At 50.1% G+C, this 25,348-nt stretch overlaps 2 protein-coding genes across 3 annotated transcripts; both read right to left on the reverse strand.

Moving 5' to 3' along the window:
• Window positions 1–3,150: 3,150 nt before the first annotated feature.
• LOC101752721 (callose synthase 11) lies at window positions 3,151–11,944 on the reverse strand. Of its 2 annotated transcripts, XM_012846338.2 has the most exons (4): window positions 11,794–11,944; window positions 11,603–11,707; window positions 4,224–9,612; window positions 3,151–3,589 (listed from the first exon to the last, which is right to left on the reverse strand). In XM_012846338.2, exon 3 carries the CDS (start codon window positions 9,592–9,594, stop codon window positions 4,225–4,227), a length of 5,370 nt encoding a protein of 1,789 aa, XP_012701792.1. In that variant the 5' UTR covers window positions 9,595–9,612; window positions 11,603–11,707; window positions 11,794–11,944; the 3' UTR covers window positions 3,151–3,589; window position 4,224. The 2 variants fall into 2 exon arrangements, with proteins under 2 accessions (XP_012701792.1, XP_004969988.1); XM_004969931.2 differs by lacking the exons at window positions 11,603–11,707; window positions 11,794–11,944 and adding an exon at window positions 9,708–9,928.
• A 312-nt stretch (window positions 11,945–12,256) lies between these two features.
• On the reverse strand, window positions 12,257–16,502 carry LOC101753414 (mediator of RNA polymerase II transcription subunit 15). Its single transcript, XM_004969933.4, has 3 exons — window positions 16,179–16,502; window positions 14,691–14,960; window positions 12,257–13,904 (listed from the first exon to the last, which is right to left on the reverse strand). Exons 1-3 carry the CDS (start codon window positions 16,323–16,325, stop codon window positions 12,549–12,551), a joined length of 1,773 nt encoding a protein of 590 aa, XP_004969990.1. The 5' UTR covers window positions 16,326–16,502; the 3' UTR covers window positions 12,257–12,548.
• Between the last annotated feature and the right edge of the window lie 8,846 nt (window positions 16,503–25,348).

A 25,348-nucleotide genomic window follows, 5' to 3' on the forward strand; every position in this document is an offset into this window, starting at 1 on the left:
TGCTGAACGGCGGCGGTCTCTACCAGCGCTGGAGGTTCCGGTAGATTGCTGCGACTGCGGGTCGGTAGGCTCGGGGAGGCTGTGCAGAAGCATCGCTGTGGTGGCGACATTCTGGCCAACCCGAGCAAATTGTGGGGGGTTGTCCCCCTAGCTAGGATGTTGCGTTGGACCTGGCGCGGGTGGCTGCTGGGCCGGCCGCCGTTGTCGCAGCTCGTCGCCGTATGCCTACGGCTGCGCCAGGGCCTCTACGTGGTGGTCCGATGGGGTGTTAGTCTGCGGGGGGGGGGGGGGGGCTGGAGCGCCCCCAACCCCCCCTTGATGAACCTTCCTACCTATAATAAAAATCACTCCCAAGATAATAAAAATGTTGCACCCTCCTCCTCAGCGCATGCGCATGATGCGGATGAATCAATTTTCAACCTTGAGTTCAGTTCTTCCTCCCTCCTGTAAAATTTGCTTGCTCCAAAAGGCTTGATTCGACTCATGGCAAGCTACACAGGTCGAACGTTTGGTTTTGGATGGTCACTACAAAAGCATCGTATTATATCTTCTCATGTAAGTATTAATTTAATTTGCACCTACACTTAGACAGTGCAAGGAAACGACACTTGCAGCCTTGTTTTCTCTTAGAAGAAACATGTGCTTGTTCTATATCGACTCAAAAGTTTATGGGTCTTCCATATATGTTTTCTCTCAGACTTAGGACTGGCGCATAGTTGGGAGTCCCTGTTGTGAACCACTTATGTAAAACCTAGCGCATATGTAGGCACAAGTGATAGCCTAGTACGATGTATTGTGAACCACAGAGAACAGGCTACCTTTGCGCTCACCCCTCAATTCCTCGACGAGGACAGGAGGCTCTAGCAGCTACGATATAGGAGCTCACTAAGCACGGGGCAGCATAGGACACCATCGAAGCCGGCTAACAAAAACGTTAGTCTCAAGTAAAAGTAGCATACGGAAAACTAATTTTACCATCATCGGCTGAAAGCGGTCGATGCACTGTTGATTAGTCCCACTCCCATCCTAGGTAGTTGTTTGGCTATTTGTACATGTGGACCTCATTTCAAACCCTCATCTTCTTTCTCTCCTTGTCCCATTTTTTCTATTCAATTTGCACAAATGGGGAATCCTAGGCAGTTGTGCAGATCCAACGTGGGGGAGCGTCGACGGGAGCCACACGGGCTCCAGATGAGGTCAGCGAGAGGCCGTTGTCATTCCCTTTCTTCTTCCTCATTCAAGCTCTCATTCAAGCCTCACCGTGCGGGCTAGTGCAACATAGGCGGTGCACCGCCCTTGGCGGAGGAGATGTGTGATGCCATCTGTGCATCCTAGCAGAGCATCAACCTCAACGCTGGAGATGTGGCGGTGTTGGAAGCTTCGTTCGCGATGGTTCTCCAGCGTAGGGATCCACGGTGGAAGGTGTGGTGTCCCCATGTTTGGCACCTCATCTCCTGGCTTCGTGGCCCCACTTGTAAGCACCAACCGCGTGCTTTCTTTCTCCCCTTATGTTTTGAAAATTTTATTTTTGACCGGTCCTGTGCTGTGTGCCGGGTCCCATTAAGAACCCTTATCTTCTCCTTTATTTCCCTTTCACATTGACTTTCTCCCTTTCTCATTTTCTCCACTTCATCTCTATACAATGGATCTTGGGTAGTTGCGCGGATCCAGTTTGAGGGAGTGACAATAGCGAGTGATATCATGCTTAGTAGGGGCTGCCGTCGAACCCTTTCCCCCTCCTCATTCATGTGTCACCATGCTGTAATAGAGTTGAGGCAAAACAATACCCTTGGCGGATGAGATCCAAGTCCCCACTGGTGCAGGTTGGTGGAACCAAAGACGGGGCATCGGCCTTGGTGAAAGAGATGTGGCAGTGGAGGCTCCCTGCTACAGGGATTCAAGGGTGAAGGCATGGCGGCCCGCACCGGCGAGCACCGATGGTGTGTATTCCTCTTCCCCTCCCCCGTCCCTCATCCCCTTTCCCTTATGTTTTCAAAATTATATTTTCTTTTTAGCTAGCTAGGCCTTTGCTTGTGATTAATACTTCTTAAATAGTTAGCTAGGAAATTATTTATTCATAGAGAGGCAATGGTATAGGTTGAGCAGTACCTATTTCAGTTTTTGTTTCGAAAGTTTGCTTTCCGAATTTACCTTTTCTCCTTTTTTTTTTATAAATTTTGTTATGAATTCTCAAACTCTTTTGCTTGTTGAATTTTTTTTCCTATTCCTCCCTTTTTTTTGCTTTTTTCTAATTTTTGTTCCCGAACTTTTGTTTTCCAAATTTATTATTTTTATACGAAATTTTGTTTCTACGATGTTTCGATTTACAAATGTGTCTTATGAAAATTTTTGTATAAATTTGTTATTTAAATTGTGTTTTGTATATAATTTAAAATTTGTGTGTACAAATTTAAACTTTTGTTTATATATATATTTGTAATTTGAAATGTGAGAGGCTGGGTACGAGGACCACGACCATAGAGAAACTGTTCGCATGCTAAGTGAAAAAAAGGAAATATAGAGAAGACCTGTTGGGAAACATCCCAATGGGCGCTTGCAAATTAGTGGCCCTAGTAGTACGCCATTCCTAGAAGAAATGAAGCTAACACAATGTCATAATGCAGGCCTATATAGACGTTGCGTTTTCCCCTTTTGCATTTACCTTTGTCGGATGGTCGGAGAATAGAGAAACTATATGAGAGCTTCTTCGTTTATTCAAACTAGGCGGCAGCTACCTATGTAGGCACTTCCATTCAGAGAGATTTTAATATCCGGGTCCCGTTTGCACGTCTTTTAGAATTTAACACTCAATTTACACGCTTTTTAAATTTGACACCGAGCACGCGAACAGTTCAAGTGTTTTTCACCCAATTTCTCACTCGGTGCTCAGCAGCGTCTCCTCGCCGCCGCTCATCTCGCGTGCGTCCATCACCACCACCATCGTCGGCTTTCCTTGGCTTCCATGGCCCGTTTTGGCCGAGCCACCTGTGCGGCAACCGGGCCTGGTGATGGAGCGCGCGCAGTGCACAGCAGCACACAGCAGTGGCCGGCACACGCCTGCTATGGGTGTGGCACCTTTGGCTTGCAGCGGAGAATTAGAAACTGCAGACCCGGGGGCCGAAACGAGCACCAGTAACACACGTTGTATCGGGACGACAAATAAGATGCGTGTAAATTTGACACCGGTTTCTTCAGACACAAATGGGCCGCTCATCAGATTAGCCACCTCCAGGAAAATTCCTTCCAGCAACCTTTTATACCTTCAGCCGAGCATTATCATCCACACACCATTTTCTGGCACAAAAGATGGAACCATCTAGCGAGGCCAACAGATAATTCACCAGAGCTCACCGGTGGCGCAGCAACAGAATCAGCTACACACAACTAGCTCTACCAATGTACAAAAAAAATGAAGACCTACATTGCCTAAAGCGCAAATCTGGACACCTAAACTAGATAGCTAAAGCTAACAAAGGAGTTCAATAGCTATATCAGTAAAGCAGAAAGCCCTTCCACATTCAACTGGGAAGCTGTACATAGGAGATGGAGCACTGCTACACCGCAAGTCCGCAACAATCCGGTTAGAAACCTGTTGAGGGAAACAGTCAGTACTCAGCAACTGCACATCTGAAACTAAAAGGATACGTTATGGTATTTCCAATTGCCAGTATAGCGAGATTAAGACATGTTATCAGCATGGTTATTTTCCATATGCTACAGAGTAATATTCTACCTATTCTACTACTATTGCGGCCATCATAAGACAGAGTTTGTTTAGGTTTTGGATGCCATTCCAATTTGTCAAATGGAAGCACTATCCAGCTTTAGTTGGCTGCTGGGCTTACATCGATCTTGGATTTAGTTCGGCTTACGTTCCATTTTAAATTATTACATCAAGGCACTATTGAGCTTTAGTTGGCTATTGTGCTATCTGGAGCTAGTAGTAGTATTGCAATGCAGACTGATATAAATCAAACAGAAGGGACTACTGACTTGTTCACTCATAAATGCATTGAAAGGTTACATTAACTATGAGCAAAGTATATAACAAACAGTGAGGTGTAAAACATTAGAGGTCAGGTCACTTGAACAATTTCACTCATGCTCAACAATGCACCACAGTGATACATGCAAATTACTGAATTAATCTACAAATTCACGATTACTCTGTAAAATGTGAAGAGACCAGGCAAGTCATTAAGTTTATTGTGAATGTGAAGTACCTCAAGCTGTATTCGCTTTTTTGCCAGTAAGAATGCGAGATATCTGGAGGCCCCTGCTGAATCCTTCATTGAAAAGTACCCTTGTCTGCATTTCTTGAAATCCCGGCAACCAGGACAGCAACGCAACTGGCGCCATAACGAACACCCCAAGCAGTATCTCATATAGACGTGCCACAGAAATAACACTGTTCCACACTACAGTGGATTCAATGAATGGCCGAATCACTTGAGCAATTGAAATCAAGCCCCAACCAGTAGGAATAAATGCCAAAAGACTAGTGAAGATGTCAACAATTTCAAATTTTGTGAACTTCAGAAATAGTATCAGCACTAGCACCGCCAGAATGATGACCGCAGTTTGGACAACCCGGTAGTAAAGGTGCTGCTTTGCAGCATACTTGTCTCGAGTATAGGACATTAGGACAAATACACCAAAAATCACAGCCACACATATCCAGGAAAGCAGATAAACAGCAATACTTCTGCTATCATTTGCTATCTTCAGCTGGTATACAACTCCATACTGGAAAAAGAAGTACCTGAGATCCAACAGTATTTCCAAAATCTTCCCCCAAAGACCAGTGGTCCGTAGATGATCTTGCTCCTCAAACCACCACACTTCCCAGCTCTGATCAGGCTTAGAAAAGAGACTACCAGGATACCAGATCCAGTTCATGAAATCATCAAAATCATACACTGTTTTCAACCAATCAAAACCCAATGGGTTAAAAGCAAATGGAGCCATAATCCATGATACCACCAGAAACCAGCTAGATATATTCATGACTATGTAAACAAGTGTATTCCTGGCAATAACACTGTGAGCAGCATACACAGTCAATATTATTCCAAGTTCTATTGCCTTTATAAAGTGGCTCCTAGCATAAAGCCTGTAATTTTCAGCAAAACTCTTGTGTTGCACAACAAAACCACGACCAGTAGCACGGTACTTTGCCCCACCGTGAAGTATTGTCCGGCCATAGTAATGGCTCTTAGTTCCCATGGAAAATGTGTAGAACAGAGATGAAAAATTCATTTGCATTGTGAAAAAATCCCAGATAGCAGGTAGGAAACCTTGTTCAAGAGAGTTTTCTATAATCATTGGCAAGGCAGTGAAGAGGCCAATCTGTATGATGAATTGCTGATTAAGCACAGTACCCAGGGCTTTGTTGTTGGTTGAATTAGCACTACCCTGAATACCAGCCTCAAGACCACTGAGAGCTAGATACAATCGTCCCCAAACAAATGTGTAAACTGTCAAGACCACCAGCATTGTGTTGAAGTAGAACCCTACTGTTGTATAAAACACAGAGAGCATCCGGAAGAAGTCCAGTCTATGACCAAGCCTGTAGACATCCCTACTAAGGGTCTGCTCACCATTGCCACTGGAAACCTTTGCTTCAAACATTGATATCTGATTGAGGCCAACATCACGACCCTTACCAACCTGAATATACTCATGGTGACTAACATTGCCACCACGCAGGGTACAGTTGAAACCAGCGAATATGTCCTCGCTGATATTGATCACTCTTGATGCCTTACTTAAGCCACCCCGAGTCAAAAACCAAAGGCGGTCAAATACATCAGGATGCCCATAATGCATCCGAACCTTCAATGGATTAGCTAGGACCCGCTGGCCAAGGGTAACAAAGCTTGTCTCCTGTGCAGACATGAACCAAGCAAGTGAAGAGACAGATCCAGTGAAAACATGTTCCCGAACTCCCAGAAGTGTTGGTTTTCTGCTCCCATGATAATAATCGTACTGCTCTAACAGGTTACGCATTTTAAGGGCCTCCTCAAAGTAATTATCCTGGTTCATGTCAATCGTTTGAACTGCATCACCTCTTGTGAATATAATAGCATGATTCTGGTTTTCAGGTTTTCCTTCCCCAAGCTTAAGTGGACCCGGTAATCTAATCCGGTATATCTCAACCTCCCTCTGTAAACCCTGGTCAAACTTCACCAGGACAGAATAGTATTGAGTATAGCCCTGGTGATGGACCTCATCAACATAAGCAACTCGGAGTGCCTCATTTTTCTTCATGAGATTCAAAATATCTTCAGCACGTTGATCTCTAGCAATTTTCTGGTTTCCATATATCTGGCAAGCGAGCACATAGGTGTACTTCATGAGAGCAGCACCATCTTCCTGCCCTTTAAACAATTGGCTTACAGTACTGGTTCCTCTGTCTAACCTCCTTTGTGGTCGCCGCTGCAAACCACCATTCATGGGATACATGTCATTCTCATGCCTAACTGAACCAAAGGATGCAAGATGTTTTGTCCCCTCTGTAATGTCTACCTCGGAGGCAGTATCAAGAAAAGCAAGCATCTTCAGAGCCCTGTGGTAGTACATCATTCCCCTAACAGTCCGTGCTAAGGTCTGGCCTCTATATGAGGCCCAAAGTCGGAGCTCCTGATATTTTACAGTCCAAATCTCATCATCATCAGTCATTCCCTCCCTCCGCATACGTTCTAAGAAGTTCCCCCAATCATCTTCATAGATCTTTTGGAGATAAAACAAAATTGAGACACCATCTTCATTCTCGCGACGAAGCTGGTCCCTGTTGTACATCACATCCTCATTGTAGTATGGGGTTAAAACACTGAATGCCATCATCTTCTCAACTGTTGGAGCACGAGGCATATTCATGAATAGAGAGTTGCTGAAGAAAGTTATACGCCGTTGAGCCTCAGGATTCTTTGGGACATTGTTCATAGAATCCCTGGATGTGAGAATTGTATGGAGGCGCCTCACCTGTTTATAGAAGCTAATATCATCATTGCTTGGGCATTTTATGACATCCTCAAAGAGGAGACTGGATTCCTGTGGACTTGATGGCGCTAGCCTCTCTTGCCTCAGCTGTTCCATGCCCTTCTTTTTCTTTGGAAAATCATGAATTGCAAATACATAAAGAGTCTGCAACGTATTAACTATCTTGGTCTGATCCTTCCTCTCCTGCAGCAGCAGTTCCACTAAGGTGATTAGATATGAATGGATTTCAGGTAACAGTTCTAGCTTATATTGTTCAGAAAAATTCCCATCCTTCATTGCATCATCAAATGCAAGGAACAACTGACTGACAATAACGTGCTCAACAGTTCTCTCCTCAATGATCTCCAGCAGTAAGTGACGTATACTGTCATAAGCTTCAATTACAGCACATCGCCTGTACTCATTGTTACATATCCTTGTCCAGTGTGCCCTGTCATCAGCTACCAGCTCTTTTGCCTGACTGAGAGCAAGAAGCAGCTCATTATTTAGCAGGAAGCACGGCCACCGTACCACACGAATTCTCCACACCACCGGTGGCAGCTCAAGTAGCTCAACTTCCTTGTCACTAACGATGTCCTCTTCTCTAAATGTCTGAATAATCTCATTCCATATCAGGGCAAACCTCTTAGCTTCGACCTCATTACCTTCAATCTTCCTATATGGCCGACCAAAGCCATATCTCAGCTTCAGACGATTGATAGCATCATACAGCTTGCTTCGGAGGCCACCACGCACAGCATCCAGGTGCTCTTCTGGCATCAAATTGAACTGCATTGCACTGGCAAAGAACTGGAACCTCAAGCGCAGTTGCTCAACACTGCGAATCTCCCCCAGATGTGAGAATAGCCCAATAAGTGCCCCCGTAAGTGATGAGAAGACTGCATACCATATCTGAATATCCATGAGATAAATAAGGACAACTGGAATCCACAGCAAGATTACAGCAATCCGCTCCGTGTGAGGCATAAACTCAAACCAGTTACGCCGGATGTCATGGAGGCTGAGAATTGTCTTTGTGGGCGCCACCATCGGCTTAATCTGGAGAAAGTAACTGAAGACAAACTTAGCAGTGAGAAGGCACACCCAGAATGTGCTATATTTGATGTTATCAACGAGGCCCTCCCTCACACCACGTCCAACAAATGTTCGGGTCTGGAACCACCAGGTGAGAACATATAGAATTCGCCAATTGGTTTTCTCCAGGAGATTGCGAATCCATGGGACGATGAAGAGCACAAGAGCAAGCACCTGCGGAATGATAAACACAGCAGCTGCCTCAAGGTAATTCAACACCCTGGTTTCGGCAGCAAAAGACCACCTGCGATCACGCCACCTCTGATCCCACATTCGAACATAGAGCACAGTGAATGTGATAGTCCATCCAACAGCAACAAGCACCTTGAGCACCATCCGGACAGCGAGCAATGTAGTCTCCCTCCTCACAAGACTGTATTGTGTGCCTGCATCGAGCACTGCCTGCACAATGCGCAGTGCAGCCCAGGTGATGAACACAGACAGCACCCGGACCTGGATGTCACGGTAGCGAAGGCTATCCCAAGGCTTGCGACCATCCCATGCAACAATCATCGCTGCTTGAAAGAACAGAATGAGCATCACCCAAACCCGATCAAAGCTGCGGTACACATTCCAGAATGACCTCTGCTCAACAAAACCAGTCTTGCCAATACGCCCAGAATTTCCTGGCGGTATAAAAAAATTCCTGGTCGGAGACAGGGGCCACTGGAGCCGCCTGAAAACTCTGCGGCTCCAGAAGTACTCATTCACATCATCATAATTCCTCCAGGCGGAGTGTGGTTTGGTCCCATTACGGCTAAATTCCACCTCGGCCTTGAGCACATTATAAATCGGCGTCACGACCTTCTCAAGGAAAGCATCCTCACCGTGCACCGCAGGAATAGATGGCCGCCCTGTCTCGACATCAACCGATTGGTCGATGACATGATTGAGGTCGAGTGCCATGTAGTGGAAGATGTAGCAGAGGCACTCGGGCATGAACCTCAAATTGGCCGCCTCCCCCCAGATGAGGAGGTACAGAGCGGTGTAGAGTAGGTCGCGGCGCGTGTCAGGGCCGACCCCCTGGACCCGGCGGCCGCCGCTGGGCACGTAGACGTGCGGCCTCTTGCCAAGGTACGAGCACCATGACTTGTAGTTCTTGAGGAGCTTCTTCCGGATGCCGCGCGCGACGGAGTGGTGCAGCACGTCGGCGGGGTGGTCGGTGGGGAGGGTCCCGCCGGCGCGGAGCTGCGCGTTGGCGAGGAGGAGCATGAGGTGCTCCCGCTGGTTGCGGACGTTGTGGAGCTGGAAGCCGAAGGTGGCGCCGAGCCAGTCGAAGAGGTCGGCGCGGAAGGCATCCCAGTCGCGGGCGAGCGGCGGCGGCGGCAGGTCCGCGGCGTGCGCCAGCGCCTCCACGGCCGCGCGCACCTCCGGGAACCGCAGCGACGGGTGCTCCCCGTGCATCACCACGTCCTGGATCGGGATGATGTTGTACGCCGCCGGCTCCGGGTACCCCGCACCTCCCACCGCCGCCGCCGCCGCCGCGGCGGCGGAGCGGCGGTTGCGGCGGAGGCTCATCCCTCACGCCTCGCGAAGCTGCAAAAAACGGGAAGAGGCGTCAGTGCCAAGCGCCTCGGTGACGAGCGCGAACCGAGAAATCAAGCCATTATTGGCAGGAGGAGGAGCAGTACAGGGAATTGGGGGAGGAGGACTACGAGATTGCGATGACGCGATGCGGGGGTGAGGTGGGATTGGGAGTAATCATGTGATGGGATGAGCCGTTTGCGTTTGTTTGCTTCAGCTTTTTCAGGGAGGGGGAGACGGCGGAGTCGAGTGCTACTCGAGTGAAGTGTGATCCGGCCGCGAGGGTGGGCTGGCGTGGGGTTTGGTTTGGTTGGCTTGCTTTGCTTCTGGGGTTTCTAACCAGCCATGGGAATATGGGATGCGACGCCGAGCTAGTGTTTCTGTGCGCTGTATGTTCCGGTAGTGTTTCCCAATCCTTTCGAGGATGTTCTGGTGCTGGGTCATGTTCGTGCTTCCCTCTGATTTGGTAATTCGGCGCGCGTAAAAAGTGTTGGGGTTTGGAAATTCATCAGGGTGAGGAAGTGCTGCCGAATTTTAGCAAATTTGGAGCGAATTTATGTGAGTAGCACTGCAGAAGTAGGGTGGTTAGTGGTCTTGACTTCAGTAAAAAGGGAATCCAGGCGTGATAACTTTTGATTAAGGGTGACAAAGACCAAGAACTTTTGATATTGGGAGCCATCTGGCATTAGATTCTCCCAACTTTTTTTTACTACTACTTTCTACAAGTAGAAACAATTGGCTACGTGCCGTTCACGTGCCTGGTTCTCCATTAAAAATGACAGTGGCCGTCAGAACCGTGATTATCATATCATAAATTTCAAAACTCTACCGCTTCCAAGTGGTGAACACAGCTGAATAAAAGAGTTCCTAGGACCCAAAATGAACAAAAACTGAATGAATTCCAAAACGATTTTACTAGTATATCCTATCAAACTTAAGAGAGACGGCACCACAAAGACTCGGAAGCTTCATGACCTATCACCGATAACAACGGCTTTCTTTTGGGACCTATCATCGTGACACTTGTTCCATGACATTACGGAGGCTAATGCGCTAGTCCCTTCTGTTTCAAGCTCCTTACAAGCTTTTTTGTCTGCCTTTGCCATTTGTGCGCTGTCAGTTTTTTGTGCGGCACTAGAAAGCTAATCAGAAAGCGCAAAAACATCACTGTATTTGTCAACATAAAAAGTAGACGTAGATGACTAGATGAGGGTGATCAATTTCAATTTTCAAACACTTATCTGCTAATCTGACGCGCAGCCGCAAGGCAGATACGCAAACACTAGCGCACTAGCGCACTAGGCAGAGGACGCCAGGACGGGTGGGGTGGGGTTCTGCTCGAATCGGAACAGAGGCGGCAGGCGAGCCGCCGGATCGGGGAATGGGACAATGGCAGGTGGGCCCAAGCACCGCCGCTCGTGGGTGGACCCGCTGCGACCAGACCACTTGACTCGCTCGCTCGTCGCTCCCCTCCACTGCTGATCCGCTCCCCCGCTGTGACCCTTTGACGTTTCCCCGTGAGATATAACGGGCACGCCCGCCACTGACGCTTTTGGGCCCACTCCTCAGCGCATGCGGATTAGATCGGCAACAGTGTACTAACAGTTAGGCTGAGACTGAGCCGCGGGCCCGGAAAGCACGGAGGGATGCACATTCTAACGCGGGCCCAATAGTCAGTGGGAAAAGAGGTCGTCGAGCCCGGTGGAGAGCGACGCCGGGCACGGCAGCAAAAGCTGGCGACATCCCTGGGATAAACACGTTGGCCTTCGGCCCGCCGCTTGGTGTTTTGGCGAGCGGATGGGTGCGATGGCGACAGACGGCGGCGTATTCACGGAACTGCCACTGAGCTCGCTCGGATCTTCTGCTTGCTGCTCCTCCCCTCCCCCACCCAAAACTAACCTCGGAACTGGACGAAATCCTCGGGCTGACGATCTACGGCAACGGTAAAAAGAGGGGGAAAAAATCTTGAACAGACAAAATGAGATAATTCTCAGTTTCTCACCGGACTACTCGACCGCCGCCTCCGCCGCTCCGGCGAGGAGATTTGGCCTTCGTCTCTCTTTGCGAGCCCGCGGCCTGCGTTCCTGCCGCTCGATCCTTTCTACAGCTGAATTGGAGATAGAAATGGGAATCTGAGGGTATACGGCTGCGCGGGAGGAGATTTCGCAGCGGAACTGAAACGAACTCACGTACCCGTCTCGAGCAGGCGTTAGGTTTCCTCCTCCGCTTCCTCGCGTTGCGCTCGCCGCTTGGCCTCCTTGCCCCGGGTTATCGCTCACTAGTCAGTCACTAGAGATGTTTTACGTTTCGCCGCGGAGAGGAGCAAGATGCTTTTGTGCTCTTCTCCGTTGGGCCGTGCAATTCTTGTATGACTAGACGAGAAATTATAAAGTTCCAAATCCCCTCCCCTCGCTACAGTCCAATCTATGCACACAGTACTTCCACATGCTCGCTGACGTGTAAACAAATGTAAATCATATGACCCATACCCGGTTGTTTCTGGAGATCTTCTTTAAACGAATAATTTGATCGAACGATACCTCGGAGCCGATAATCCAGCGAATAACAAACTGAGGTGAAAACAAATTTACCAGATAACAAACTTCCATGAAAACAAAATTTAGCATCAGGCGATCTCTAAGTAGAGGGGCAACAGTAGAGAATCATCACCTGACATTTCACACACCACAAAATGACAAGATACATGGCAATAATTTTGCTTCAGAATAGATCTGAATGGTCTGAATGGTCCAACTGGCATGATACGTTCGTAGTACACGTGTGCCGCAACAATTACATGAAACTCGCAGATTATATATGTACATCGTACAGACAAGTAGTACACGGCATCAGCTCTATATATTCGGAGTATTTATTTAGCTGCGTGATATAACGGTCATAAGTCATAGAACACGACCAAGGGGCGACGCCCGAACCTGGGACCAAACTCACCACGCTCGAGGGGGTGCTCCGGACCCAGCTTCGTTCAGCCTGTCGAGCAGGGTGTTGAAATCCATCGGCTGCCCGCTCTCGGCCATCCTCTGGGTCACGTTCAGCACCTGCTCCCTAGGATATCCCATTGTTATGGCCTTCTCGATCATTTCTCCATAGGGATGGCCACGCATCATATGCGACCCTGGATGGCTCATGCCACCACCACCTGGGGGCATCTGTGGTGTCTGGACTGCTGGAGGGCCGCTGGGCAGGTAGCCGTAACCTGCACCGTAGCCTTGCGGATTGCTCTGTGGTGCGTATTGTGCAGGTCCACCGGCATATGACCCTTTGCTTGGAGGTGGCCCATAGGAGCCCTGACTTGAAGGTGGGAGCTGGTGCCTTTGCATGCTGTGCTGTGGCGGTGGCTGAGACGGTGGAATGCCAGGTCCTCCGTATGAATATGGTGCTTCAGATCGGCTCACACCTGACGGAGCAGCAGTGTTGTATTGCCCTTGCATAGCCACATGGCCAGGCATAGTTTCAGGGGCGGGGTTCAAGGGCTGCTCGGGTGGATAATGAGGGTAATTCGGTGGGGGTTGAGGAGGTCTCATCTGAGTTTGCACAGGTGGGTGCTGAGGTTGCATTGCCTGTGGAGGAAGCTGTGGGTTAGATTGCTGTGGTTGCACTGATGGTGGAGGGTATTGTTGAGAACTAGATTGGGGCTGCTGCACTGGTTGTGGAGGAAACTGCTGCACATTAGATAACTGGGGCTGCTGTGCAGGTGGAGGAAAAGTCTGCGAGAAAGTCTGCTGTGGCTGAGCCACCGGTGGAGGAGTTGGCTGGGAGGATTGCTGGTGCCACTGCTGCTGGTAAGGAGGGTAAGACTGCGGCTGCGTTTGATTTCCAGCCTGAAGCGGTTGAGATGAAGCATGGACCGGAACATCTTGAGCTGGGGGTCGTGCTGGTAAGTACTGCACCTCTGGTTGCAATTGCTGCCCCTGTGTGTCCTGGATACCTGGAGCTTGGCGCTGTGGGTAGTAGACGATGGCTTGGCTAAGAACATAGCGGTCCTGCTGTGGCACAGGAGGGGCAGGGGCTGATTGTTGCGCAGGTAGATCCTTGTACTGTTGGACTGCTTCAGAAGCTCTAGGTGCAAGTGATGTCTGGTTCACCTGATGTGGCAAAACAAGGGCCAACTGCTGGCCTGATGTATCAGGCTTTTCTTCAAGCTTCTTGGGCTCAGGAATAGATGGTGTTGGTGCATCTTCCTTCTTTTTAGATGTATCTTGTGTAAGTTGAAATTTGGCCAATTCCTTCTGAGCTTCAGCTAACTCCTGTTTGTCCCTAAGAATTTGGACAGACCTGTGTACCTGCATCATTTAAATTTCAATAGAGTTGAGAACTTTTAAATAGAGAAAATGTAAATCGCATGCTCAAAGATCTATCCGATGCATAAACACAACATAGATGTAAGAATTGAACAATAAACACTAAATGATCAACCAAAAAAAAAGGAAAGCCTGTTCCAAATTTGGATACGATAAGGTTTTGTTGGAATTTATTAATAGAACATGATATATATTAGGACAGAACCAGCTGCAACTTGTGTGCTCCAGCCTACATGTACCAATTTATATGCAGAGGACCACCCTCAACCGTGGTTTAGCCAGGGGACATAACAAGAGTAGAATGAAGTGTACAACAGGTAACGAGCATGGGTTGCTAGAGGAAAGCTGACCCTATGGATTCTTGCTCCATCATAATTACTGACCCTGCAGTGTCATTTCTATGCAGATCACATCAATAAGACCATAACAGCTGTAGACCATTTGTGAAATTGCTTTCTAAATTAAAGTATGCATAGTAGCATGACGTCATTTTAAGAGTAGTCATGATGTGTAATTTGCTTATACTATACATCATGGTTGTAACTATTAAAAAAAATAAAAGCAATATGAGCTGAAAAGCCTTCACAGAAATACCACATAAAAAGTTCAGCCTATCAACAAGAGATGCAGTGTAGTTTCATTAGATACTAGATTATAATACTATATTGATACTAGATTTATAATAATGCAGACAGACAATATGGTAGTATAGTTGAATCATCATCTAGTCTAAAATATAATCTTGCTCAGAAGTACTAATTTACTTACTTCATGTAGATGCTTCTCAAGAGACTTCAGCCTATGATCAGTCACATCACGAAGCACATCGCTTCGAAGTTCACCTATGGACCTCTCAAGCTTATAGCAATAGATCTCCAATTGTGAAAGCCGACTAGTGATTCCCTCAAGAGATCGTAGCAAATTATCAGCATACTTTTTCATGCATTTCTCAACAGCAGAAAGTACATCCTCCTTGCTATAACTTTCTTGTTCATAAGCTTTCACAAACGGTCGCCCCAATCTGCTTTCATGAAAATCCTGTTGCAAAAGTACAGGGAGGACTGAGAATAATGAATGCAAGGCAGGCATATTTATCACCAGCACAGGATAAATGGGATTAAAACCCACTAATACGTATAAAGCCATCGAGCCAGGCAACCAACCCAGCCAGAAACTAGAGCTGTGTGCATTATATGCAAAGAAATCGACCCGGACCATTCAATACGACAGTATGAACGCGATACTATGGCAATCCCATGGAAATACCCCTTTAGCAAAGAACCATCCTAAAATTTAAGCCAGTCCACCTTCTAAAGTGCAAAGTTTCGTAAGGACTTATGGGATGGTCTTTCCTAGTTCATCAATAATAATAGCAAGTTAGCAACATTGGGTTATTCCTGTTACAACATTTTTAAACTTCTCCCTTAAAATATCCAACCCAGCATTAAGAGAACTACCCATATGTAGGGTCTGAGAAATAAGTATGACATGAAAACTTTGAAAAAATAATGCAGTTCACACTGTTTAGGGTCCACTGACCCTAGCCAAGTACCCTCCTTGTAGTATTATTAGGACCTACCGTTCATAAAAGATCTTCCCAGTCACGTTTCTAAAACTTAAAGACTTATTTCCTCAACAAGTATTGGTCTTCTAGACCCCAAGGCACTCGAAGTATATGTCAAGTAAACCAAACAATCATGACCAGCATCAACAAATATTTGACAGTAGGACTTTTCGGTACGGGGAAGGGAAATAGCAGAGCAGCTCCTGTTTAAAACAGCATGGCTCTCATTATCACTACAGCAATAATATACAAAGTAGCTCCTTTAAAACCTAACATGAAGCTGAAGTTCACTATCTGTTTGCATTATTTACAGACATAGGTCAAGTCAATAGGGCTTGAGTACCATGTAAAGCTTGCTAGAAAAAAAGAGTAAAACAATTTTGCCTGAATTACAATAGATAAAAGTATGAAAATCGTGTAAGAATATCGAGGATAATAATCGAGTTAGAAACCTAAGCCATGCGTAATTACATGAGAACCCACAAAACCTTCCATATGAATATCGGAAAGGTGAGCTCCATTTGTTCTCGCTAATTTTCAAATCCAGCGAACGGATTCACGGGAAATACGACACCACAACATCAAACGACAATCGAACCCCCACGCTTGGGTCAAGGCTTCGTGCGCGGACACTAGTACGCGCAAAAGGGATCAAAGCAGATGAGAAGCAAGGAAACTGAGCGGATGGGCACCTTATCGGCCGGATCGGGGCGCTTGGGCTCGGATGTGGCAGCGAAGTCGTCGTAGGAGCAGAGCACGTCGTCGGCGCCGAAGTCGAAGCTGCGGGAGCCGCCTCCGCCCCCGGAGCCGCGGCCCGAGGGGTCGCCGGAGCCGGACATCGCGGGGCTAGGGTTTTGCCCGGCCGGCGGGGGTGAGCGGCGGCTTGCTTGGAGGAGAAGGGAAAGGGGAGGGGTTCGGGTGGTGGTTTCGCAGAGAAAGGGGAAGGAAGGTGAGGAGGAGGAAGAGAGATTAGTGTGAAGAAGGGTGACGTCTTGGGGCGGTTTGGCCTGTGCCGCTGGGGATTGGAGTGTCAATTAAGCAAAAGGCGATAAGACTGGGCTCGGTAGTTTTCTAAACCGGCGGCGGCCTATTTTTCTTTTTTTTAGCACACATGACAGATTTGGACCGAAATACCAACCAGGCCGCGCCTGATCCCAGCAGGCCTTCTCCCTATGGTGGCGTTTGGATATATGGAAATGAGAGGTGCGAAAGAAAAAATAAGGGTACAGGAATATCTTATCCCATGTTCGGATCAAGGGAAACGGAAATGAAGAGGAAAGGGATTGGGAAATGAAGGTTCTTTTCCCAACGATTTCATCCTAACGGGAGGGGTGGGTTACGGCCTGGAAATGTGACCGTACCCATGAAGCACTCCGCCACCGTTTGTCGTCGTCGGGGTCGAGCACGTGGTGACAATTTGAGCTCACCACAGCCGACGTGTGTGGTGGTCGGAGCCACCGCAGCCATGCGGGAGGGAGCGGAGCAGCTGTCGTCACGGCCTCTTGTGGCGGCCGGAGCAGTAACCGCTATGCGCGGTGGTGGCTCGAGCTGTCGGTGTTTAGATCCATGCACGGTGTTTAGTGCGTGAGGCTCGCTAATATCAGAAATTTGAAGGTGAACTCGAACACACGATTTAGACAGGTTCGGACCACTAGATTGCATAATATTATACGTCTTGTGTATTGGTTGTATTGTATTAATTGAACTTGTCTTAGAGGGGGTTCCTACCTCGCCCTATATTGCCAGGGGCAGGGTTACAAGGTCGGTTGTTTATAAGAATACTAGCCGGATTCAACTAGTGAGTCATACTCTAATTGCTACAAGTAGTTTTCTAATCCTCGACTAGTTCTTGTCCTCCACGTAGATCACACCGTCATGCACTGTAGTCTCCATATCTGACACGTCTCGGTGTATAGCCCTGTATCTAGAACTGTCCAAACCTTTCTGGTAGGCCCATAGATGTATGTACGACAAACCCCCGAGTACTTTTTAGTCAAATGCATCAGTTTCGAGTACCTTTGTAGGCTTCTCCGACTAGTTTTTGTGCTCTTCGAGTACTCCATTGGGTTGAATCTTTAAATGTACTTGAGTATTGCCATGCAGCTAGAATGTGTTCAAGCCTCATTTAACTTGATCTTGAATCTTCAATTTTGAATTTTATATGGAAGTGCGATGAAAATCATACTCCATATGGAGTAGCCCCCAGTCTTAGGTTGAATCGAAAAATCAGGATTTCCTTATAATCCAAAGAAAAAAACTTTTTAGCCGATGGGCACGTGGCACACAGCCCTCGAGCCGTTACACGACTAGTTTGCGTATAGGGGTCAACCACTGGCCAACGTGACCGTTCACCAACAGTAACCTTATCTCGTCCGAAAAAATTGGAAATAGTTGGCCAAGTGCGAAATCTTCAGGCATTTTAAAAATGGAATATTCCTGTTAATCTCACCATTATTTTAACAGTGTTGTGGTTATAAATAACGGAGGAAATCATCTCTTCCATTTCATCCGAGTCATTTGCTCCTTCATGTTCCACATTGTAGCCGTGGCGCCTCCGCTGCCCGATCCTTGAGCTCGAGCACCACCGACCCCCACCACTTAGCCCCCGAGCGCATGCGCAAGAAGACCCTCGTGGAATGGGGAAGAAGGCAACGTCCAGCAAGGCGACAGAGAGCAAGAAGAGGAAAACAAAGATGATGGGTCCATAGACCCGGGGTCCTCAATGGGCCTGCTTTTCCACAACACCTGGCTCAAGGAGAGACGCAACGACAATGCACGCTTGAGTCGGCCCAGATATGCAACGCTAGGCCGAGACCATGATTCGGCCACCGACCGGTGCCTCCGATTAGGAGGCTTGGTCGGGGCTGGGACCACAGTCCGACTCCGACCGAGCTCCCCCGACCGGGGATATGCCGGACCGACTCACACCACTCCTCAGAACGACACGGTCGGGACCGACCGGGGATGCCCGCTCGGTATGGGCCTGGGGAGTAGGTGAAATGGATAAGGAAAGTCACTCAGGTCAACTATCGTACAGAAGACCGTACCCCACCACGCTCTGCGCACGCACCTCACAGTGCTGCCGTGCCATGTCAGGCAGACATTGTGCTACCTGCCCATCACAACGGAACCTGAATAGGGATGAAGGGCGATGGCCATACTATACTCGGTGACGTGGGCAATGACAAGACTAGGCAGCGCCCGTACACTCTCTGTCTCTCTCTCTCAGACTTGTAAGGCCGTCCCTTGGACTATAAAAGGGGGCGGACCCTCTCTCTCCCGGGGAGAACGCACGAGAAATCTAGCGAGTACTTTCTCCAACACATAGCGCATGTTTGAGCCCTAGTCTCTCCCTTCCACTCGGACCAGAGCACGACCGAGTCTCGGACACCCCCTTCTCATCCCTCACTTGTTTGTACCCCCATTGCAAACTTCGAGGACCTAGGCTCAGGAATACAGTCGACCGACCAACCTCGAACTCGACGTAGGGCACGTTGCTCAAACCAGTATAAATCCTGTGTCATTGTGTGCTAGGCCATATCCGATCTAACGTACGACAAAACTACTAACATTTACTTGTCGGCCAGATTCTGCACCGACAGTTGGCGCCGTCCGTGGGGAGCACGCCGTGCGTTCGCATCTTCGGTCATCGGATGGCCCACCTTCCCACTACTTTTGGCATGGAGAGCTCGAGTGATACGATTCGCTTCGGCTCGCTGGGTTTCCCGCGCCCCCGCTTGGGGGGATGTGGGTTCCACTCGTCTTCGCGCCGTCCCATACCTTCCGCTTTAGGAGTCTAGACTTCGTCGCGGACCAGCTCGGCGTACCCCGCCTCCAAGAAGAGGCGGTCACCCCGGCGCCCCCGGGAGAAGGAGTGCCCTCCACGGGCCTCAGGCCACTCGACAACCTCGATGTTGAGGTGCTCGCGTGCCACCTCGAGCCTGTGTTGGACTCGAACCTCACGGTGAGTGACGTAGACACTATCATGTACTCACTATTCAACACTTTCCGCCAGCTCTCCGGAGGGACCCCGTTGTCTCCACCATGCTCGCCACGCGACCGGTTCCCCTACGACCTCGTGTCCCCCACGGACGCATACGCGCGGGGGCTTCGGAGGGCCATGACGCCGCCCCCTCTCACGTCCGAGTTCGTGGGGATGGCGGGCTACACCCCTGCCTCCTTCCGCGACCTCTGTGATGAAGAGGTTGAAAGCGACGGCTCCAGCATCAGCGACCTTATGGCACCTAGCCATCCACTGTCCCAGGAGTGCGCCATGGCGGACGCCCCGGAGCAGCCACTAGAGGTGGTGGAGTCTCAGCAGACTCACAACCCCCCGGACCCTCATGTGGAGGCCCTAGCATGTGTGCAGGCGCATGGTGATGAGTTGCGATAACGATGGCTGAGCTGGCAGTCACTTGCGTCGGCACGTCCCGCGCAGCGCTCTGAGCCACATGTGCGCAACCCGACAGGCGGCGTTCGAGGCCGCGCCCGCCAGATCCAGCGTAACATCTTGGCTGGAGGAGACAACCCCCCTCAGTTCGCTCAGGCTGGCTAGAACATTGCTGCTGCAGTGATACTTCTACGCAGCCTCACCGAGCCCGTCGACCCCCAGGAGTAGGCGATTCACCGGAACCTCCGGGCACTGGTGAAGACCACCGCTGCTCAGCAGGCGGAGAGCTCCGCGTCTCGATAGTGGCACGTGGCCTCTTGCCCGACCGCGGCCTCTCACTCTGTGTTGCTGTCTGATCTCGATCACGGCACCCCAAGAGTAAAGGCCTTTGACCAAGACCGAGCCATGGAGGCTCAGTAGGATGCGGTCGACCTGCTCGAGGAGGCATGAGAGACGGCTATCATCCGCTCCACTCACTAACAGCAGACCCTCCACAGGTACCACGAGAGAGAAATCTGAGGGAGGACCCTTGAGGTCGGCGAACTCGTACTTCGGAGGACCCAGTTGACCAAGGACAAGCACAAGCTCTCTCCGCCATGGGAAGGACCATACACGGTGGCCAAGGTGATCCGACCAGGTGCCTACCGACTGATGGACAACAACGGCAACATTCTCACTAACTCATGAAACATTTAATAGTTACGTCGTTTCTTTCCCTAGCTCGGTTTCACTGGTCATTTCCATTCAACGCTCGCTCCTACAGCACCCCAGCCCGAGCACTCTCGGCCTGGGTCGCTCGGCTGCTCCACGGGGGTGCGATACCACCCCCTCTTTACTTTCACGCAATCATGCACTTCGACCAATCGAAAGAGCATCCCGTTCCTCTAACTACCCTATGTAGCTTACGCTCCAACTTGCCGACCGATCAAACCCCGCCACGACCTACGGTCATGAGTAGCTGAGGCTCGTGGGCCATGCCCGGGTTCTAAAAGTTGCAGACTACGGTCAACGGGTAAGTTTGAAAGGAAAAGGGCAAAAAGCAGAATTACTTAAGGGAAAAAATAAGGATGGGCGGGACAAGCTCCCATTCACGATTACTATGATCACAAAGAATTTAAATTGTTCATTCGGGGGCTCTCAATCCCCTGTGAAGTTCATTATAATACAAAGAACTAACTGGTTTTATGGAATTCTACTACTGCCCCTTGGTCGCGTCGGCTAGTGGTGCGGTTGGCGTGGACGAAGGCGCCTCAGTTGTGGTCTAGATGACGTTCTACTCTGACCTGGTCTGCCCCGCTTCATTAGGATTGGCGATGCCTTCTTGACTTACACCTGCAGCCTCCGCTGAGCGGCGAGCCTCCATCACCCACTGCGCAGTGGTATGCTTGGCGACCGCCTGCGCATGTGGCACCAAGCTCTTCCCCAGCACCTGGATCTCGTCTGCGCTCCACCCGTCGGCGTATCCTCCATAAATGGCCTTGAAGTCCAGGGTGGGGTGGTGGGTCACCACCGACGTCAGCACCCCCGACGCCCCATAGAACACGACTTCGGAGATGAGTGCCCGAACCTCATCTGGGATCTCCGCGAGCTGGATGGCGGGTGCGCTGGTGCTCGAGCCCGACCCGAGCTCCTCAGCAACCACCACTTGCACCACATTGCGGAGTTGGTCGAGCTCTCCCTCAAGGGGGGCTCACTCCTCCAAGTACCAGGCTAGCACCTCCGTACTCCGACCAGCCATCGCTCGGGTCATCTCCAAGTCCGACTCCAAGGCTGCATGAGAAGCCATGTCAGTAAAAGGGAAAAATGGGCACGACCGCGACTCATATGACCCTCCGCCTTCCCAGGCAGGGTTTGGAGGGGCCCACCATCAGAATCTCCATCGAGTAGAGGTCAACGGGCCACCCGAGTCTGTCGGACGGCTTGAGCATTTGCCGAGAGACGGGTAAGGAGCAGTGAAATGCCACGCGAAGGCTACGCCGACCCCATCACGAACAACGGATTTGGATTCTGCTCGGGCATGCCCTGTTAGGAGCTCCATGAGCCCGTCACTCGAGCCGTCAAGGTAAGTGGCGTCGGCTCAACCCCTCCGGTTGCGGAAACCACGGAAGGGGCGATGCCAAGAAACCCGACCGAGGTAATTTTACCGACCCTCCATTTTCTTTCCCATTGCAAGAGCATTCATTCATTTCATTCATCCATCTTGTGCATGCATGCATTCATTCACAAATTCATCTCATACATTCAATCATCACATTACATTGCTTTTCATCACGTCAGAAAGCAATAGCCGGCTTAATCGAAACAAGCCGCGACCGATCGAGGTTCGAAGGTCAGTCCGCGAAGGACTTGAGGCTGCCTCGCGTCAAACAGAGCCGGGGGGAAAGCAAATGAGCCCCATCGGCCTCTGCCCAACTCACTCAGAAGTGGATAGGGTCATTTCAACTTCTTGTTTTATCCTGACCTCGAGCCATGCCCACAGAATCTCCATCGAGGCGAGGCCAACGGGCCACCCGAGTCGGTTGGACGGCTCAAGCATCTGCCGGGAGGTGGGTCAAGGAGCGGTGGAATGCCACATGAGGGCTATGCCGACCCTGTCATGAACGACGGACTAGGATTCCACTTAGACATTCCTGTTAGGAGCTCACTGAGCCCGCCACTCGAGCTATCGAGGTAAGTGGCGTCAACTCAACCCCTCCAGTTGCGGAAACTGCAGACGGGGTGAGACTGGAAAAGATGCGACCGACTGCGACCGAGCCCAACGGGGCTTAGGGGCTTGGGTCGCCAGATCCTGACTCGGTAATCCGACCGGCGACACAGGTCGCGGTCGGGAACCCACACGGGCAAACGCCCCAACTCGTGATGAGGATTGTTTCATATCGACCGGTGGAGTCGCATGAGTTCGCGACTCTGGAAAAAGTACGAAAGTACTCAACTCCGACCGACTTCCCGGTCAGCCGTAAGCTCAGGGGCTAGGCATCTGTATCTACTCGGCGCGCCTCCACGTCCCTCGCTGGCCCTCTCCTTGGGGGCTGGGCGTCTGTATCTACCCGGCGCGCCTCTGCGGCCTTGGTTGGTCCTCGTCTCGGGGACTAGACGCCTGATCCTACGTGGCCACCCTACGCAGCGCAATGAACAAAGGGGAAAAACGCTAAAGTCCCAATGACAACCCGCCTTCACAACGCGATGGGCACAAGAAACATATAATGATGAATACTATCATTGAGCTAACAAAGGCTTTTACAATATCACGCAAAGCGTGCGTGAACAGCCCCGGTACTGCTCTACACCTCGGAGCAAGAAGCGTCGAGACAGGAAAAGAGAAAAGAGAAAAGAGCGCACGCAATACAAGAAAGCTACGCTCAAAGTTCTCTCCTTCCTCTCCAGCGGTGCCCTCGTCCTCTCATCCAGCATCCGAGAAGGATCCGGTCGGGACACAAGATACCCTCTCCTTACAAGAAATCTTCTAACATCGTGGCCCCCAAACATGCCCGAAGAGACTGTGAAGGGAAGGAGCATCTGGGTACCTATTACGAGAAATCTTCTGACATCATGAAGTATAGCCGAAGCTACCCCTGGCGAAGAGCAAAAGCCTCAAGCCAACTAGCGCTATGACTCAAGCCATGAGGACTCCAGATGCAGAAGCAATCCTATTTATAGCCGAGCCGCCGGCTACCATTGAGGACCGTTACAGTACGCGCCCGTGATTGCGCAATAAAGGTAACTGGGCACAAGGCGACGCAATAAAGGTACCTGGGCACGAGGCGACGATACAATATCCACGTGAAGCTTATACTTATTGTCAGGAATCTGGAGCTAGTGTTCACATGCGGCTCGTCCTTTTTGCAACAAGATGAAGTCGAACGGCGCTCACGTCTGTCCTTCCTAACAGGGCAGCAACCTGCCGGTCAAAATCCAACAGCCCCTTCACGGCTTCAAAAAGCCCCAAAGGGTCTTGGGGGCTGCTGATGGGTCCATAGACCTGGGGTCCCCAATGGGCCCACTTTTCCACAATGCCTGGCCCAATAAGAGGCATAGCGATCATGCACGCATGGGCCGGCCCAGATATGCAGCGCCAGGCCGAGACCATGATCCGGCCACCGACCGGCGCCTCCGACCAGGAGGCCTGGTCGGGGTCGTGACAACAGTCTGACTTTGACTGAGCTCTCCCGACCAGGGATATGCCGGACCGACTCACACCGCTCCCCCGACTGACGTGGTCGGGACTGACCGGGACGACTGATCGGGGACGCCCGCTCTGTATGGGCTCGAGGAGTAGGTGAAATGGATATGGAAAGGCGCTCCGGTCAACTACTGTACAGAAGACCATACCCTGCCATGCCCTGCGCACGCACCGCACAGTGCCGCCGTGCCATGTTAGGCAGACACTATGCTACCTGCCCGTCACAATGGAGCCTGAACAGGGATGGAGGGTGAGGACCACACCGTACCCAGCGATGTGGGCAACGACAAGACTAGGCAGCGCCCGTACTCTCTCTCTCTCTCCCTAACTTGTAAGGCCGTCCCCTTGGACTATAAAAGGGGGCAGGCCCTCTCTCTTCTGGGAAGAACACATGAGAAATCTAGTGAGCACTTTCTCCAACACATAGCACACGTTTGAGCCCCGGTCTCTCCCCTCCACTCGGACTAGAGCACGACCGGGTCTCGAACACCCCCTTCTCATCCCTTACTCGTTTGTACCCCTACTGCAAACTTTGAGCATCTAGGCTCAGGAATACAGTCGACCGACCGACCTTGAACTGGATGTAGGGCACGTTGCCTGAACCAGTATAAATCCTGTGTCATTGTGTGCTAGGCCATATCCGATCTAACGCACAGCAAAACTACTAACATTAACTTCTCAGCCAGATTCCACACTGACAAGAGAAGAAGAAGGAAATCCAGCTGCCGGCGCTCAAGTATGGCAAGACTGACCAGACGGCCACGCCATTGCCCGCGTGCACCTAGAAGAAGTCCGTGCTGAAGGAGGAGGACATCAAGGTGCTGGTGGTAGTCAATCTTCTCCAAGACCAAGACTTTATCAACTGGAGGGCTGCCTGCGGCAACCCGTGGCCAATGGAGAAATATACCCATGAAACGGTAATATTCATGCACTCATTGAGCGCGGCTTGGCTTTGCCCACTTAAAGTTTGTTCCGCGGGCTTTTGGAATATTACAAGTTGGAATTGGTTCACCTCAACCCCAACTCCATTCTTCACATTGCAATCTTTGTGCATCTTTGTGAAACCTTCCTCGGATTCCAGCCGCATGTCTAATTGTTCCAGGAGATTTTCAGAGTCAAGCCCCAACCTAAGATGGAACATACCGAAGTAGTCGGGGGAGCTAGGATTCAAATGCGGGAGAAGGCAAAAGGCCTGTATTTGGAGTACGAGTTGATTGACTCACATTCTACCTGGAAGGAGAGGTGGTGCTATATTGGCAACCACGAGCCCCGACTACCCAAGGTCACAGGCT

The sequence above is a fragment of the Setaria italica genome, chromosome V, assembly GCF_000263155.2.
Source record: "Setaria italica strain Yugu1 chromosome V, Setaria_italica_v2.0, whole genome shotgun sequence".
In the NCBI taxonomy this organism is placed as follows: Eukaryota; Viridiplantae; Streptophyta; class Magnoliopsida; order Poales; family Poaceae; genus Setaria; species Setaria italica.